This window comes from Microcaecilia unicolor, chromosome 4, assembly GCF_901765095.1.
Source record: "Microcaecilia unicolor chromosome 4, aMicUni1.1, whole genome shotgun sequence".
Classification (NCBI taxonomy): domain Eukaryota; kingdom Metazoa; phylum Chordata; class Amphibia; order Gymnophiona; family Siphonopidae; genus Microcaecilia; species Microcaecilia unicolor.
The window spans coordinates 72,423,534-72,442,459 of NC_044034.1; the positions used below are offsets into that span (position 1 = coordinate 72,423,534).

Consider the following 18,926-nt stretch of genomic DNA (forward strand, 5'->3'; position numbering starts at 1 on the left):
TTCCTGTTCCAAAAGGTGTTAAAGGATTTTTAAATGTGCAATTCTAATGGCTAAAAAGACTATTTTCTTACTTGGCTAACCACTGATGTCCCTACTATACAGGTGTGGTGCTCATAGATATCATTTTATTAAATATGGCGCAAATTGAAATTCAGGACCTCGGCACAGCCAAAGGGATTTCAAATGCCAGTAGCTCGAAGTAGAATCCTCAATTTTCCATAAAAGAGGGTGTATTTTATTTTGTCTCTGCTCACTAAAGGCCTCTTTTACTAAACAATGCTACTGATTCCCAGCATAGCAATGCAGACAAAATCCATTCACTTTGAATGGGCTTCATCAGCATTGCCATGCAGGAATTGCTAGTGCGGTTTGATAGAAGAGGCCCTAATTACACTGGGCAATTGAAGGGAGGGGAGAGTTTATAACAAGATACAGGAGATCATGATATGTGCACAGTTGATTCATGACTAAGGTGCTCATTTTCGAAAGAGAAAAACATATAAAAAGTGGCATAAAACAGCATTTAGACATTTTTCTCACCAAAACGTCCAAATTGGTATTTTTGAAACCAATTTTCCAGATGTTTTTCTATGCAGTTCATCTGTAGTGCATCCAAATCTCAAGGAGGCGTGCTAAGGGTGGTATTTGGACGTTCCTAAGACGTGGACATTTTTCAGCCATAATGGAACAAAAGCTAAGGGCCCTGTTTACTAAGGTGCACTACTGTTTTTAGTGCGTGCTAAAATTAGAGTGCACTAAACGCTAAAGGCACCCATATATACCTATGGGTGTCTTTAGTGTTAGTGTGTGCTTTTTTTTTTAGTGCACACTAAAAACTCTAGCACACCTATAGTGCAGCTTAGTAAATAGGGCTCTAAGATGTTTTGAGCTAGATCTGTCTTAACGACTAAGCTACAAAAAAGTGCCGTAAATGACCACAGGAGGAATAAAGGAATGACCCCCCTTTCTCCGCCAGTGGTCACTGACCCCCTCCCACCCCCCAAAGATGTAAAAGAAACAGTACATACCAGCCTCTATGGACAGCCTCAGATGTTATAGCCAGTCCTATTAGAGCAGCAAGTAGGTCCCCTGGACTAACCTAGTGGTGGTGCAGTGCGCTATGGAGAAAGGGATCCAGGTCAATAATCCACTCTGATACACTGATGGTGGAAAGTGTGAGCCCTCCAAAACCCACCAAAAACCTACTGTACCCACATATAGGTGACACCTGCAGTAGTGTACAGTTGGGTACAGTAGGTTTTTGGTTGGTTTTGGAGGGCTCACTATACACTATAAGGGAGCAATGGTGAGATGTGTACCAGGGAGCGTTTAGGTGAAGTCCACTGCTCTGCTGGGATATCTGTGTGACCAGTCTACTAAGAACGCTGGCTCCTTCTACATCCCAATGGCTTGATTTTGTACATTTTGCACTTGGACTTTTTTTCCACGAAAATGGACCAAAAAGATAAATGCACAGAACACAAAAACATCTTGCAGCCATTAAAAAAAAAAAAAAAAAAAAAAAAGATGTTTTACTGTTCTATTTGTATTCTGCACATTTTGAGCAAAATGTCCAAAGTCAGACATAGATGTCATATTGAAAATGCCCCTCTATGAGCCTTGATATATTCTGGTGGGTCTACTTCATCTGTATTGTATCTTATAGTTTTTTTTAATTTTATCATCATACTCGACGGTTGGTTTGTAATGTTTCTTAACTATGGAGTTTTCAATAAAAAAGTACTTTAACAATAAATACAAGACAATGGAAATAATGGAAAAAGAGAATTTTATGAACAAATTTCCATCACCAGCCTATAATATACACATCATGTCAAACCATTCTATTTAAAGATACAGGGGGCGGGGGCAATTTTCAAATAGCCTATTGGTTATAAAGCATCCAGGATATATATACTTGCTGCTAATTTTCAAGAAACTACCTTGGTAGTTGTTCCTTGAAAATTAGTAAGTGTAAGTAGGCTTTAAAGGTATATCTTTCTGCAAAGGATGAGGCTTGGAATATTTTAATTATTTTGTACCATGACAGTGTGGCATGTATTGTTTTAATTGTACACCATCTTAAATGGCTTTGGCCAAGGAGAGGGTTTATAAACTTTTTTAGAAAAAAATTAATGTGTGCTAAAGTACTTACATGCTATGCACCTGCTATTTGTGCAGGTGGCTATAGGGGTGGGGGGGATCAGAAAAGGGGTTATATAGCATGCTTACTTCTTGAAATTCCATGTTCATGCATGGTTTTACTTCCCTGATGCAAACATCTCACCCTGGCTAAAAGTAGGCACCCTATAGAAGGAAATGCAGAGGAAGACAATTTTGAGAGAGGCTGGATAAATGCCCTCCAAAGCATACCTTTGGTGTTGTAAATTTTTGAAATAAGGATTTTAATGCATTTGCTAAAGACATGCAGCTGGAGATCTGTCAGGCACAGAGAATAATTTTATAACTGGACGTGTAACACATGTGGCGGTATGCACATGAGTTGCAGCAATTTTAAAAAGAGAATGTACAGGCACACTTGACCTGATAAAATTAATCCATGGGAAACACATGCATAAATTTCATGTTTATTTTATATGCATGTGTGTTTTGTAAAGTATGCATTTTAAGTTCAAACAGTGCCTCAACTCCATTCCCCTGGGCACACTCATGTCAGAAGAACTTATACATATACAGGGTGTATGTGTAAAATTTACATGCATATACCCCAGGCAATTTTATAAATGATAATTTCTGTACATAAAACAATGGCTTCCATACAAAAATGCCTTATCAAATTACCCCCTCAAGCCTCAGTTTAACAAGAAGCACAGTCAAAATGCAAGAGACGTACATTGCTTAGAATCTTAACAATGTATTGTGTTACTGCCATTCTGAGCCAGGCAAGCAATATTTTTTTTTAACTGAATGGCATAAATTCATCTTATCCATTTGTAACTATTTACATTACAAAGATCATTTAACAAAAGTCTGTACATTGAGGGATAGAAAGCTATTGTAACTAAGATGGGAAAAAAATGTACATAAAGAATTTTAAAAGCAAATGGGAATAATTTGACATGAACCCTTAAAGACAATATAAGTCTTCAGTTTTTGGTGCCAAGGGGCAACATGGCTATCCTTTTCAAAAATATGTAAAGCAGTGATAGGTTTATTGATACATTCAAGAGAAGAAAATAAAAGAGAAAAGTCTATAGATAGCAGAATGGTAGTTTTCTATGAACAAGGAAAAAGGTACTATTAAAAATAATTTTTGTTCTGCAAATAATGACAATAGAAATTTTATATGGGTTACTAAATTAAGTTTACAAACAGAGAATACAAAAAAAAAATAATATTTGATCAAGAATAACAACATTAAAGACCTCAAGAAAGTATTTTCTCCCCATGATGGAGCTATTTTCTGGAAACACTAAACAAAAGAAGATAAACAGAATCAGGTTCTAATTTGATCAAGTCAAGAAGAAAAAAAATATTGAAGGGATCAGAAAATCATTTTGCACTCACCAAACAAAAACAGAAGTCTCAGAAAATGACTTACCATCCACATATTGCTTCTTTTTAACTCGCAGAAAGTCACAGTACAAATTTTTGATTCTTGTGTCCAAACATTTTTATTGCAAAGTAAACCTGGCACACTAAAAAGTGATTGCATAAAGGAAAAAGGTTTACTTGGCTACTAGGCAGGGTGATATTTAAATCTCCTCTGTGACTTCTTCACAGTTCTTTTGGGCACATCAGAAAATTACCAAACAGGACAAACATTCAAATTTGGGACAAGAGGATGATTGCTAATTGCAGAAGGGCCCCTGTTCACAAATAAGCAACACTTTAGGGATCAATATAAAAAGGAGTCTTCCTTTCTAGGGCTTATCCTACAGGTGAATAAGCAAGGCAGCCTTCCTTCCTAAGGAAACAGGGGAGGAGAGAGGGATAAAACAACAATAAAATGAATCAAAACATGGGAACTCAAATTTCTTAATTCAGCATAGACAGGAGATGATGGTTGTCATACTGACAACCAGGATTGTGGTAAAGAACCAAAAAAAAAAAGCATTTATTTAAAATAATTTATTTTTCTTTTGATCTGAAATTCTTTGTTCTAAGTGAATTCCAATTTAAAACAAAATTACAATAATACAAGAAACAAGAATAAACAATAATGTAGAACAAAAATAAAATAAAATAAAATAGAGAAAATAATATAAATATTAACATGCTCTAAGACACTATATGCTGGATTCTGTAAAGGTTGCCCAAAGTTGGGCATGGATCCCAGATCCATGTGTATATTAATTAGGCGATAATTATTGTTATTAACAAGCACTTAATTGGCAGTAATTAAGAGTTATGTGTGGATCTGCTCTATTCTATATGTGTCTAAATTCTATAACATGCAACTCCAAAGGGGGCCTGGCCATGGGAGGGGAATGAATGTGTCAAAGGCATTCCCAGAAATTAGGCGTGATGTTATAGAATACCTGCATTTGTGTGCCTAAGTGCCATCAGCTGGGTGCGAGCATTTTACACCAGCCTTTGGCAGACTTAAATGCTTGTGAACAAAGTTAGGCACAAATGACTGGATTCTATATAGCGCGACTTTGCTCATGCAAATCGAGTCATATTCTGCATTTGCGCACGAAACTTAATTAGTTAACAAGCCAATCAGCACTAACTGCCAATTAACAATTATTGACACTAATTGGCATTAATTAGAATTTACATGCACAACTTTCTAAGCATATTCTATAACATGATGCGCATAAATTCTGTCGCATAGCTGAAAAGGAGCATGGCCATGAGCATGGAATGGGCAAGTCATGAGTGTTTCTAAAATCTATGTGCATTGTTATAGAATACACCCGTCCATGCCTAATTTAAGCATCGTGATTTACAACTACCCGCGACTAAAGTTTTTAGCATGGATGGGTCTCGGCGTATTCTATAAACTACATGGAAATTTAGGCTTATTCTATAAAGTACACCTAAATTAAGGCATACTTTATAGAATACGCTTATGCGTTTTTTATTGTGGTGCTGATTTTTTAGGTACGATATATAGCTCACAATGCGCGCTAAGCTAGTATTCTGTAAATGTTGTTCTGCACAGAGTGCAATTTACAGAATACAAGTTTAGCATGGATCATCCCAGCACCTAACTTTAGGTGCCAGTTACTGAATTTCCTCCCTATATGTCAATACAAAGGATTTTGGCAGCTAAAATTTAGAGTTAGCTGGACAAACTGAGTTACAGAATTTTGCTCTCTACTCCCTGGCTACATTTTGTCACGTTAAATTGTTGCAGCCATAAATTTACCTAAGTAAAAAGAAGAAGTGCTGGTATTCCAAGGATATGGTTCCACTTTGCTCAGGTGGTTCTGGTATTCTGCACTGGCTGGAGTTACCCATGTAACTATGGCAGGCAGATTAGCAGGCTTAGGAGGGAAATTACCAACAGGGGCTACTATTAATATGTGTTATTTTACTATTAACCCCAGTTATTAGTAACTAGGTCTGGTACCTGTGTTAAAATAGCACATTTTAACAGTAGTCCATGTTGATAACTATACCCCTTAATGGTATTCTATCCAAGCTGCAGATGTTTGTCTTCAAAATTCTCTGAGGGCAGTGTTTCCCAAGTCAGTCTTGGAGTACCCCCTTTTCAGTCAGGTTTTCAGGATATCTGCAATGAATATGCATGAAAGAGATTTGCATATAATAGAGGCACTGTATGCAAATCAATCTTATACATATTCATTGTGGATTCCTGAAAACCTGACTGGCAATGGGGTACTCAAGGACCGACTTGGGAAATATTGCTCTGGGGTAAGGAACCATTCTGCCTGTGCAATCTGCTATCCCCTTGTGTTCCCAACAACCTCTTTAAGACCATATGAAGACAGCCTCCTCTGTCAAAAACTTCCATTTTCTCTGAAGTCAGAAAACTTCTACAGGTGTCTCTTGCAGAAGTTGAAAACCTGATGTTTTCAACAGTGGGTAGCAGAATGATACTGGAAGGATGGAAAATTATAATGCATTACAGGGATATATCTTATATTATGCTGCAAGAATTTTTAAATTAGTACTCTCTATCTTGGTAAGAAGCAGATTATAAATGCCTATTATTATTCAGGAAACTCCCTCCCTTCCAACCTGCACATAAAAACACAGTGGTAGTGCTGGAACCTCCCAATTTCAATCCCCCTTTTTATTTTAAAAAGAGAAAAAAGCAGTGGAAGCACTGAAAACCTTAAAGAAAAAGTAGGATATTAAAGAAGTTTTTTTAAACAGAGTAAAATATGCTTTGGGGAAATCTAATTCCCATAACTGCTTATCATTAATGGAAAAAAGGGAATGTGAAAATGTGATGTAAACAAATACAATGATCTTAAGGAAAAGAAAATTTAGCAGTATTTCGGCTCTCCTTATTACCAGCAAACAAATGGAAGCTATGTGATACTTACAAAAGATGTTTGAACCAAATTGATTTCACAAATCTATGCAAGGCTTCCAGGCCAGGAGATCACAGTAAGGGTTACTTTGCTCCTTTGTTCCTTTAGCATAGGAACAAGCGCTGAATGGCTCATACCCACAGTTGAAAGTCCATTTACAGCAACAATCATGTCACCACACCTAAGAGAGAAAAACAAAGAGCATCTGTTTATAATACAGGAGTTGAGGAGTGGCCTAGTGGTTAAAGCACTGGTCTTTGAATCCAGAGGTGGACGGTTTGGACAAGTCAGTTAGGGGCAGATGCACTAAGGTCCTCGGAAGAGCCCTTCCCTTACTGATTCCATAGTGAATCGGTAGGGAATGGCCATGCATCAAGGAAAGGGAATGCAAATGAGCTGCTCATTGTAGCTTACTTGCATTCTCTATTCCCTCGGAAGCCAGCCAGCCAGCAAGCCAGTCGGCTGGTTGAGCATGCACAGAGCAGCCAAGGGCATAGCCACAGGTGGGCCTGGGTGGGCCAGGGCCCACCCAATTATGGCTCAGGCCCACCCAACAGCAGCACACGTATTAGCGGTAGTAGGTGGGGATCCCAGGCTCCGCCAGCAGAAGACTTCCCCCTGATGGTAATGAAAACGCTATTCTCCAGGATACCAGCACCTGCTGTTTTCAGCACATGCTTGCTGCAGACTGCTAAGGTGGAGAGAAGCGTTTTCCCACTGGCTGAGATTTTGTTTGGTGGTGGGTGAAGGGGAGAACACTTGGTGCCCACCCTCTTTTTGCCTAGGCCCACCCAAAATCTGTTGTCTGGCTACGCCCCTGAGCCAAGCATTATGCTGGCTGCTCTACGCATGCCAAGGACATCCTTTTTGGACGTCCTTCACGCAAAAAACAAACAAAAAAAAAGGACGTCCCTGACGAGCAGGAAACTTGTCAGCAGCCTGAAACCTCAGAAGAGAAGCAGTGCTGAAAAGAGCCCCAGTTAATTTAAGTGCTACTGCTCTTAACATTTCCATTGTTTACTGCTTTGCATGTTAAAGGCAGGCTTACATCAGGCAATTAGGCAGTGGCGTTCCTAGGGGGGGGCGGTGGGTGCGGTCCACCCCGGGTGCACGCCGCTGGGGGGGGGGGGGGGGTGCCGCGCGCGCCTGTCCTCCGTTCGTACCATGCTTCTTCTCTGCCCCGGAACAGGAACAGAGAGGTGGGAAGGGGGTCCTGAAACGACAGGGGAGGGAAGAGGGGGTCATGAACAACACAGGGGGGGGGGGGGGGAAGTGGGTCCTGAAACTACAGAGGGGGGTCCTGAAACAACAGAGGGGGGAAGGGGGTCCTGAAACGACACGGGGGGAGGGGATTCCTGGAAATCCACTGGAAGGGTAGGGGCGGGTCATGGAATTGGAAGGGGAGGGGGGTCCTGGATCAGGGGGTAGTGGGGGGGATGGGAAGAAGGGGGAGGGGAAGATGGAGAAGGGGGGTCCTGGAACTCGGAGAGGGGGGGAGAGGTGGAGCGGGAAGGGGAGGGGGAAGAAGTGGCAGGGGGGTCCTGGAACTCAGATGGGAAGAAGTGGGAGGGGTTTCTGGAACTCAGACAGGGGTGGAAGGGGGAAGGGGAAGGGGGTTCTGCAAACTCTCGGTCTCATACACTCTCGGTCTCACAAAGAGTATGTGTATCGCACATACTCTCACACTCGCTCTATCTCACACAAACTGTATCTGTGTGAAACACACTCTCTCTCTCTCTCTCACACTCACTGTGTCTCACATATGCACTCGCACACACTGTCATTCTGACAGACACACACGCTCTCACAGACACTCTTGCACCCAGTCTCACTCTCTCTCTCACACACACTCGCACAGTCACCCTTTCTCTCTCTCTCTCTCACACACACAGTCACTCTCTCTCTCTCTCTCACACAGTCACTCTCACATACACACTCTCTCAAACATACACACTACGAGAAAAACCTTGCTAGCGCCCGTTTCATTTGAGTCAGAAATGGGCTTTTTTTTACTAGTGAAATATAAAAGGGCCTGGGATTGATCTTATAGTGGAATAAAAAATGCACTTAAAACAATTCTTCAGATGTATGAGTAATAGATTTGCTGGTTTGTAGGCTGGCTTTCTAGCATCAATCACACTATTAAAGTAATTGCTTCTTTAAATATTATGAATGGTACCATTAAACATATGCATTGTTTGGATTCCTTTTCTGCTTGTATATGTACACTACTAACCTCTAACATCAGTTAGAGGCATTACCATTAGTCACTTTATGAAATTTCTTCCTTACTCTTGTTATTAAACACACTATTACATGTATTAATAGAAAAGTAATTTGTCTTACTTCAATCGCCCATCATAGTATGCTGGAGTTCCAAGTACAATAGTTTTAATGAAGAAAGGCTGGTTTGTATGATTCTCCTCATATCCACCAACAATGCTAAAGCCCCAGCTTCCTAAACTGCTTCTTCTTAGTACCACATCATGGCAGCTATGAAGGGAACTAACAGAGGTTTACAGTATGAGAAGGGAAACAAAATACTATGCAAATAATCTGCACAATGCATTAAAAATCTATTTAACACAACATTCTGGAAGAAAACGAAAAGGGTTAAAGTATGAGCATAATTTTAACAGGGAGCCACTGCAGGAAATGCACACAGGAGCATGTGTCATCCTTATTTTATAAAGGAAACATACGTGTCATTATAAAATTACACCGGAAAAAGCAGGCAAACCTTTATACCTGCTCTCTGTGCATGTATGTACTGGTATGAAAAGACACATGTGGGCCAGATATTCAAAAGTATCTATCCATATAGCGACTGTTGCTACACAGATAAAACCCCTCCTGATTAATTTTCAGAGGCACTATCCAGATAATGCTACTGAAAAGTTTCTCTAACTGCAATGACACTATCTGTGTAAAGGGCAGTTTTATAATCTAGCCACCTGCATTTACACACCCCTTGTGTGCGTAAGTGTCCAGAATACTAGCACTTACATGCACAAGTGAACACTTACTCATGAAAGTGCCAGCAGGGTACCTGTGCTATCCTGCAAAATAACTGCTTAACTTACATTGCAAGTATTTGCAAGGGGAGAGCTCCCAATTATGCACCTAACTTATAGAATATTGTAAGTTGCATGCATCCATGATGCTTTTAGGGACCCACACTTATGATTGGTGTACTTGTGAGTGTGTAAATATTAGGTGAGCTGATGCCAGTTACATCACTATTCTATGGAATATGTGTATTATGGATTATGTGGAATATGGAAAATGGAATCTGTGTGCCCAGGTTTTGTTATAGAATAGGCATTTACCACTCATCCTCAGGGTGCTTAAATGGAGACGCCCAGTTGTAGAACTGATCTCACAGTGCTGGGGTAGATCTAGGGCAGAGCATGGGTGTTTCACCCAGCTATACAGATAGCAGTGATATTCAGCAGCCATTTGTATTGCTATGCTGGTTAAATTTGGCTTGTTAGGACAACTATGTTTCTGGCCTATTTATTATACAGATAATGGCTACATATCCACCACTATCATAATTGGCGAATGCTGTCCATGTATATTTAGTGCTGGACATAGATGGATTTTTCCAATATCATGATTAGAATTTAAAAATGAATGCTCAGATGTAAGTGCCAATTCCGTCCCACTTCATCAGCGCATATAGGGGGCAATTCTATAATTGGGTGTCCTGTTAGGCACTTTGCTGCCACCTAATAAGAGCCTGTACTACAATGCACCTGGGTGCCCAGATTTCTTTATAAAATACTAAAATAACCCAGCATCAGCATATCCAACATATATGAGCCTACAGTTATGCCAGGTCAGTGGTAAGAGCGCTTGTGAACTACAGTATTCTGTGCGTTGAGTGTGTAAATGACAACTCTTCCCATGCCCTCCCATATGAATACCACCCTTGCATTTAGAAACACAAAATGTTGATTGGATTACCCAGGTGGTATCTACAAGAAACACAGAAAAATGTAGGCAGATAAAGACCACATGGCCTAGCCAGTCTGCCCATCCATACCATCTACGCTCCCTAACACTCCCTTAGAAATCCTATGTACTCTCTCTCACCAGGAGGCAGTTCCATTAATTTACCACCCTTTCCGTTAAGAAGTATTTCTTCAGGTTACTTCTGAGCCTATTCCCTTTCACCTTCATTCTATGTCCCCTCGGTCCAGAGTTTTCTTCCAGTTGAAAGAAACTCGCCTCCTATGCATTTATACCATGTAGGTATTTAAATGTCTCTATCATATCTCTCCCCTCCCACCTTTCTTCCAAAGTATACATATATTGAGATCTTTAAGTTTGTCCCCATATGCTTTATGATGAAGACCATTGACCATTTTAGTAGCCACTCTCTGGACTGACTCCATCCTGTTTATATCTTTTTGAATTGTACATAATATTCTAAATGAGGTCTCACCAGAGTCTTAAACAGGGGCATCACCTCCTCTTTTTTCCTACTGGCCAGTCCTCTACTCCCTATGCACTCAAGCATCCTTCTAGCTTCCACCGTCACCTTTTCTACCTGTTTGGCCACTTTAAGTTCATCACATATGATAAGAACATAAACGTTGCCATATTGGGACAGACCGAAGGTCCATCAATCTCAGTATCCTGTTTCCAACAGTGGCCAAATAACTCCTTGATTCCCACTGCATCTCCGTGTGACTCTAGGCAAGTCATTTAACCCTCCATTGCCCCACATATATTGCATTAAAATTGGCATAGCATTTTTGTTCAACTACTTTCTGCATGCATATACCCCAGGCAATTTTAGAAGAGCTTATTTGAGCTGTCTTACATGCTTGACTCCCTTATAAAATTACCTCTCATATGTATGCTGAAGGGAGGGATATGTACAGACAACTTATATAGCTTGAAGTAGATATAGCACTGTTTGAAAGGAACAGTCTTACATGGTTCAAAAGAATTTTAGGTATAATAATGCTCTCCAGTAGATTTTCACATGATTGGATGGTTATATAACTTATAAAACAGTGCAAAAGAGGACCAAACTGAACAGCAATACTGGGCAAGTCACTTAACCCGCCATTGCCTGCCGCATTGAGCCTGCCATGGGTGGGAAAGCGTGGGGTACAAATGTAACAAAAAAATAAATAAAATAAAAAATCAATTGAAAAAGAAAGAAAGAAAAGCATCACTAAAATCACTTATACACCATCTCCAACATTATTATATTGTAAGAAAGAAAGAAAGAAAAAGGATTATCAGTCGACTCACCACTTGAATTTAGAAAAATCATGACAAAATTGTACTCCTCCCCCCATCTTTTTCATGATTAGGAAATACTTGGAATAAAATCTGTGCTCTCCTTCCCTTGGTACAATGGGTTCGACTGCACTGGCCTCAAAGAGGGAAGAGAGCTCCTTGGTAAATATTTCCCATTGGAGTGGAGTAGCCGCCTAATGGTTAGCGCAGTTGCCTAAGAACCAGGGGAATCTAGTTCAATTCCCACTGCAGCTCCTTATGACTCTGGGCAAGTCATTTAACCTTCCATTGCTCCAGGTACATAATAAGTACCTGCATATAATATGTAAACTGCTTTGATTGTAACCACAGAAAGGTAGTATATCAAATCCCATCCCCTTTCCCAATTGGAGGTATCTGAATAGATGGACACATTTGAGAACCCCCCAGTCAGAAGTTACAAGGTGCCATTGGTTTTGGAAAAAAAAAAGAAAGAAACAAAAAACTTCAGCGTCTGAAAAAGGTTAAAATCTTCTCTCTTTCCAAAAACTGTTGTATAACAACCATTACTGTTGTATCCTTTCCGTCTACAAGACTATTCATGATGCACCGTTATTATATACTCTAATCGGTCTATGTCATGTCCACTTAAGATGTAAACCTCATTGAACCCTGAACAGTGGATGTTAGCAGTATATAAGATTTGATTTTTTCTAGCCAAACACAACAGGGATCTCACTCTAGTCTCAGACAGCAGGGAACCCAGAAGTCAAAATCTGCTGTCCAACCAAAAACCTGTGTTCACTAATACGGAAAGTTGCCTCCTTAGCCTTTCCTCTAAAGAGATCTTTTTCCACAGCAAAACAAGCCAGCATGTTTTTTTATGCACATATCACAGATTAGAAGTGCAGAGCCATGAGAATCTCCAAGTCCCAATTTACAGTGTAAAAGTTCTCAATGCTATTTTGGAAACAGCTCAGACCATGTGATTTCCAAATACCTTCCCTTTGCTTACTAGTGACCAGAGCTGTGCAGCTCTATCAAAAGAAAGAGTGTCTACACATTCCTCAGTCCTGCACGTGTTTTGCATATATTGACTCATAAAGAACTGGTACGCATTTTGAAAAGTCTTTCTTCCAAAAGTGTCCAATGTCCAAGCAACCCTCTTCAAAGGCATCAAATAGTGAAATTTGTAGTTCTTGGCCCTTTTGAAAACAGATTCAACCACTATATAATGGTGAAGCAGCAGTTGCTTCTCAACTCTGTCACCCTTTTAGACTCTTAGTAAAGAGCCCACCTTCTTATTGATTGTATGCATAGGGGTGGGTGTGTCTCCCACTTTCTAATATGAACATCCTTAAGAACTTGGTGAATGGGCACTGCTACAGATTCCTCAGGAGAGCTAAGGAATTGGAGGATATCCAAGGTTTCTGCTCTGGATTCTTCCTTAGTTTATAACTTATCTGGAATGACTTCTGCCACTTTCTGAACAAAATCAATAAAGGAGAACTCCTCAGTTGTGCACTTTTTCCTTTCATAGAAAGGAACGGGATCTGTTGACAAGCTTGTGGAGCCCTCCTCTTTGGAAAGTCAATCAGGCTCATAGTCATAATCTCAGAAGTGTCCAGATTCTGACCAAGTAAATAATTCCACAGGGTAAGACTGGGTCTGAGGCTGACTAGACCTCTTAATCCAATGGAGGTCAACCTGAACTGTCTCAGTGAAGTTTCCTCCCATGACACAATGGAGAGCAGCAATAGTGCGACACACATCAACTCTGAGACACTTCAAAGCTTCAGCATTAATAAATCACCTCCAGGTATCACAAGAGGCTCATGGATTGGATGAAACACTATGCATTGATATATATGATGATGACGGTGCACTTCCAGGTGCTCGATGATATTCATATTGAGTTCCTCCTCAAAAGATTTCTGATGCCAAAGGCACAGGAGGTCCAGTAGGAGTGGCCGCTTCCTCCTGAATCATTTGTGGAGTACTTATGGCCTGGTCTTGGAGGCCATCAATAGCACTGAAGAGGGAGAACACTGCTCCATGCAGGGTCACTTTGAGAGTACCAAAGAATGTGGTATGTTGACATTCTTTACACATGCCCTGAGAGGGTACGCCATCAATGCTTCCTAGCCTCCACCTAATGCCTGACATCATGAGCTCTCCGCATTGATGAAGAGGAGGATGAAACCTTTCCTTTCTTCAGGCAGGATTTAGTCAATGTTTGATCCTGATGGGCCCCATCAATGCTTAGTGTTTAGGGTGATTGATGAATTCCTGATGCCAATGCACCTGTTGCAGCACAACAGATATGGATGGATTTTGACAGGGTTCCAGGTATGTTGAGAGCCATTCAATTCCTATGGGCTTCCTCTCATTTGCAAGGACTTGAAAATTTGTAGGCTGCTACATGCATAAATTACATCTTTAGCATCTCTGGTTTTATTTTCTGGCTTAACATCTGTCTCCTCTTCCTTTTATCTTTCAATCTCTTTTGCAGCTCTATTTTTTTTTTTTGTCTTTCCCTCAGCAGCATATATTTTAATTTCTTTTCCTTTTTTCCCATCCTATTCCCTGTTTCTTCCCTTTTTTTCTCTTTCTTCCTATTCTTTGGCCTGATCTTCTTTCACAAATCTTTCCCTTTTCTACTATAAAATTTTCTCCATCATCATCCCCTTATTTCTATATTAATTCCCTAGGTTCCTTTTCTCTTTTTCTCCTTCACCTATCCCAGTTCCTCTTTCTCCATCCCTTGCTATTCCAGGACTGCATGTGATCTCCTCTTGTCCTCCTCACTCAAGCTCCCTCTTCTTTTTTCTACTACTACTAATCATTTCTGTAGCACTACTAGATGTACACAGTACTGCAGGTACTTTCTCTGTTCCTAGAGGGCTCACAATCTAAGTTTTTTTGTACCTGGGGCAATGTAGGGTTAATTGACTTATCCAAGGTCACAAGGAGCTGCAGTGGGAATTGAACCTGGGTTGCCAGGATCAAAGCCCGCTGCACTAACCATTAGGCTCCTCCTCCACATTCTTACTCTCTTCTACTGTGCTCTCCCTAATCCTTCCACAATCCTCCTTCCACGGTTGTTTTTGCTCCCCCCTCTCCATTGTATGCAAATTTTCTCATGTATATCCATTGTGGCTATCCTGAAAATCTGACTGGCTGGGTGTGTCTTAATGATTGGTTTGAGAACCCCTAGAATAAAGAGAAGATCTTGAAATAACTCATACCTTGGCAGTCCCAGCCACATGATCCATGAAGGTGACCAACTTGCATCATATTCATTTTCACTAACTGCAGTCAGTTCTTCATTAACTTGAGTCTGGTCTTCAATGATTTCCACCTCTAGTGCTTTCAGTATGACAACTGAAGAGGCCGCACTAGCTTTGAGCACAGCTACGGCCTCACTGTGACTTAGATTGGTTAGATCAATGCCATTGATATTGAGCAGCACATCACCTAATCAAAAGGCAGAAACAAAAATATAATTAAGGAACCCTGAAGAAATGTTTTTTGTGGACACTTTTTTTACAGTACACACAAAATTTCAAATCCTGCTGCATTTCAATGATACAGAAGAAATGAAAATGAGATTTAAAAAAAAATATTAGTTGAAAATTTAAAATTCTTGTTTTTCTTTCTAAAATGAAGAAATATCTGCTTAACAATTACTTTTTGAACATAATATAAATGAAAATTCCTTGTTACAGTACTGGATAGTCTGTGTATCTAGAGAGATCTCATATACATCAATGGTATAAAATCCTGTACTTATCATGATGTAATATCTAAAAAAATATAGTGCTACAAGAACGGTATATTAAGGCTGCTCAACAAAAAATATGTACATAATTTCAATGCTATGAAAATTTTAAATGGATAAAATATTCACTTAAAGTTATACAGATTTTCAGACCCTAAATACTGTTGCTGAGATCATTTTCATGCACTGTTTCTGACTTCAAGTGCAACTCTATCTTATCTGTCTATATATTCCACTTCCTTTTAGACCCTATCCAGCTTATAATCGAAAGACAAAAACGCCTATATTGCGACCTAAATCGGGAGATAGGTGTTTATCTCCCAAAAACGAATAACGCGGTATAATCAAAAGCTGAACTTGGACGTTTTCAACTGCACTCCATTGCGGAAGCGTTCAAAGTTGACGGGGGCGTGTCGAAGGCGGAACTGGGGCTTGGTTATCGGCCGATCAGAGATGGGCGCCTTTCGCCGATAATGGAAAAAAAATATGCGTTTTTAGCGAGAATTTAGGGCACTTTTCCTGGACCCTGTTTTTCCACAAATAAGGCCCCAAAAAGTGCCCTAAATGACCAGCTAACCACTGGAGGGAATCAGGGATGACCTCCCCTGACTCCCCCAGTGGTCACAAACCCCCTCCCACCACAAAATATGCCGTTTCACAACTGTTTATTTTCACCCTCAAATGTCATACCCACCTCCCTGGCAGCAGTATGCAGGTCACTGGAGCAGTTATTAGGGGGTGCAGTGGACTTCAGGCAGGTGGACCCAGGCCCATCCCTCCCCTACCTGTTACAATTGTGCTGCTTAATGCTTATTAGTCGTCCAACCCCCCAAACCCACTGTACCCATATGTAGGTGCCCCCCTTCACCCCTTAGGGCTATAGTAATGGTGTAGACTTGTGGGCAGTGGGTTTTGAGGGGGATTTGGGGGGGCTCAACACACAAGGGAAGGGTGCTATGCACCTGGAGCTGTTTTACCTTTTTTTTTGTTTTTGTAAAAGTGCCCCCTAGGGTGCCCGGTTGATGTCCTGGCATGTGAGGGGGGACAGTGCACTACGAATCCTGGCCCCTCCCACGAACAAATGCCTTGGATTTATTCGTTTTTGAGCTGGGCGCTTTCATTTTCCATAATCGCTGAAAAACAAAAACGCCCAGCTCACAAATTGTCGAATAAAACATGGACGTCTATTTTTTTCGAAAATACGGTTCGGTCCGCCCCTTCACGGACCCTTTCTCGGAGATAAACGCCCATGGAGATAGACGTTTTCGTTCAATTATGCCCCTCTATGTGGTCTGTTAAAATGTGTATTGTGTTGATATTGTAAGTAGCATACTGTGCCATAGTATGTATTGTTATTTGAATATTCTTACTGCTGTAACTGTCTATTGCTTATGTCTGGTTTATTCTTGCTGTATATTGTTTCAGGTGACTTTCTTCATAAAGGCAGTAAACAAATGCTAATAAATAACATTGTTGAAAAGTAATTTGGACCTTTAACAGATAATTAATCCATTTAAAGTTATTCCTGCTATTTATGCCTTTGGAATCAGATGCAAATGTTATCAGTTTGTGTGGGACACCAACAATTATGTTTCCCTGGTGTTTTTTTCTCTTTTTTTCCCCCTGCTCCTTCTGTGCCAAATGTCCTGTTTGTTCATTGTATGTCAGCTTTATTTTTTCTCACCCCCCTATCAGATTGTAAGCCACCTAGATACATGTTTGATAGGTGGGATAGAAAGTCCTTAATAAACTTGAAACTTGATCAGTTTAGTGGCAGAATTTTTCTGCTGAACTAATAACTTACACAGCTGTGTCGGCCTACTCTAAGCCATGCCCCAATTAGCAGTATATCAAATAGTAAACACAATTGAAATTTAAAATGGATAACTTTGGTCATTTAGCAATTTAAAATGGCCAAAGTTATAAGTGCCATGATTAAAAATAAAAAAAAAATGATGTGGTCAGCACCATTGCCAACCATATAATTGCCTCTGAATACTGACTTGATTAGTATCAGGCAATTATTTACTGCTCTGTGAACTGTTTAATGAGCATGGAAGGAAATACCAAGTTAACAGTAAAAAGAAAACAAGTACAAAGTGCACACAAGACAAAAGAGCACATTTCCCCTTTCACTGTTGATGGACTGAGTTTTGTCCGACTGTGGAACCCAATGTGAAGATATGTGTCTCAGTAGGGTAACTATAGATATGTGGGTGGAGTTTGTGTGCGTGCCTGCTTGTGTCTAGGAAACAGTCAGGGGGGGGGGGGTGTAAGAGTATGCATGCACATTGGAGGAACTATGTATGGCAGGGGTTCTGGAACTGTATGTACTGCTATGTGTGTTGAGGGGTGTTAGCAATGTGGTTCCCGATGTGGGTATGGATAGGGTGAGGTGGAGTTGGGTGCGTGTATGTGTGTGTGTAGGCAGTTGCAGGCATGTGTGTGAGTTGTGTGGAATGTGTGATGATTGGTTTTTAGGGTGTCTGGTGAATGAGGATAGTTAGGGACAAAAACTTAAGTACATGGGTCTAATATGTAAACCATTTTAGTTGAACTACAGAAAGGCAGTATATCAAGAATCTAACAAATAATACAAAAAATTACCTGTGTATGCATATGTGCATGGGGGTGGATATGAGCATCACAGGGGTATCTGTTTAAATTCTTGTTTTTGTGTAGGGTGGAGGCGTCTGTGGATGTGAACATGTTGAGATCAGTAGGGAGATACACATCCCCTTCCCTTCCTTGCTCTCTCTCTCTCCTGTCCCCCTTCTCATTAGGTTCAGCAGGATCAAGAAGTTGGAGCCAAGTGATGCTTAGGGAGGGGGTGACTTCAGTCACTGCTGCTCTGTCATTTCTTCAGGCTGTGGGGCCCAGCTTCCCTATCATCCTACAGCTCTTGCTACCAAGGACTCCCACACCTCCCAATCTTTGAGGGGGGGGGGGGGGGCTTAGCTTTCCTGTCTTTGTTGCTCTGGCCACTGCGCCTTCAATATGTTACAATATATTACATTACATTAAAAAGATCTTATAACTTAGTTACCATTCAGGTTCAAAATGACTAACAATAAGAGAACTAGTCAGTAACTAGGAATTACATCAAAATAATAAATAATAAAATCAGCATAACAATTAAAAGACACCGAGCAAAATGACATCAAATACACTAAGACCATTACAGGCCTAATACATAATTTCTAAACAAAAAAGTTTTCAATAGTTTTCTAAAGCAAATATAATCTGTAACATAGTAACGTGGAGGGGCATAATCAAACTGGACGCCCATCTTTACGGGCGCCCATCTCTAAGGACGGCCTGTCGAAGGGGCGGGGCATCCCGTATTATCGAAACAAGATGGGCGTCCATCTTTCGTTTCGATAATACGGTTGGGGACGCCCAAATCTCAACATTTAGGTCGACCTAAGAGATGG

At 40.5% G+C, this 18,926-nt stretch overlaps 1 protein-coding gene across 1 annotated transcript in view; it reads right to left on the reverse strand.

Moving 5' to 3' along the window:
• Positions 1 to 1,555: 1,555 nt before the first annotated feature.
• The window catches only part of LNX2 (ligand of numb-protein X 2), a 146,954-nt gene continuing 129,583 nt past the window's right edge, over positions 1,556 to 18,926 (reverse strand). Inside the window, exons 11-14 of the mRNA XM_030200335.1 lie at positions 14,960 to 15,188; positions 8,820 to 8,978; positions 6,486 to 6,654; positions 1,556 to 3,928 (exon numbers count right to left, since the gene is read on the reverse strand). Coding sequence (XP_030056195.1) covers positions 6,519 to 6,654; positions 8,820 to 8,978; positions 14,960 to 15,188 — 524 coding nt within the window. The 3' untranslated portion in view covers positions 1,556 to 3,928; positions 6,486 to 6,518. The remainder of the gene's footprint in view (positions 3,929 to 6,485; positions 6,655 to 8,819; positions 8,979 to 14,959; positions 15,189 to 18,926) is intronic.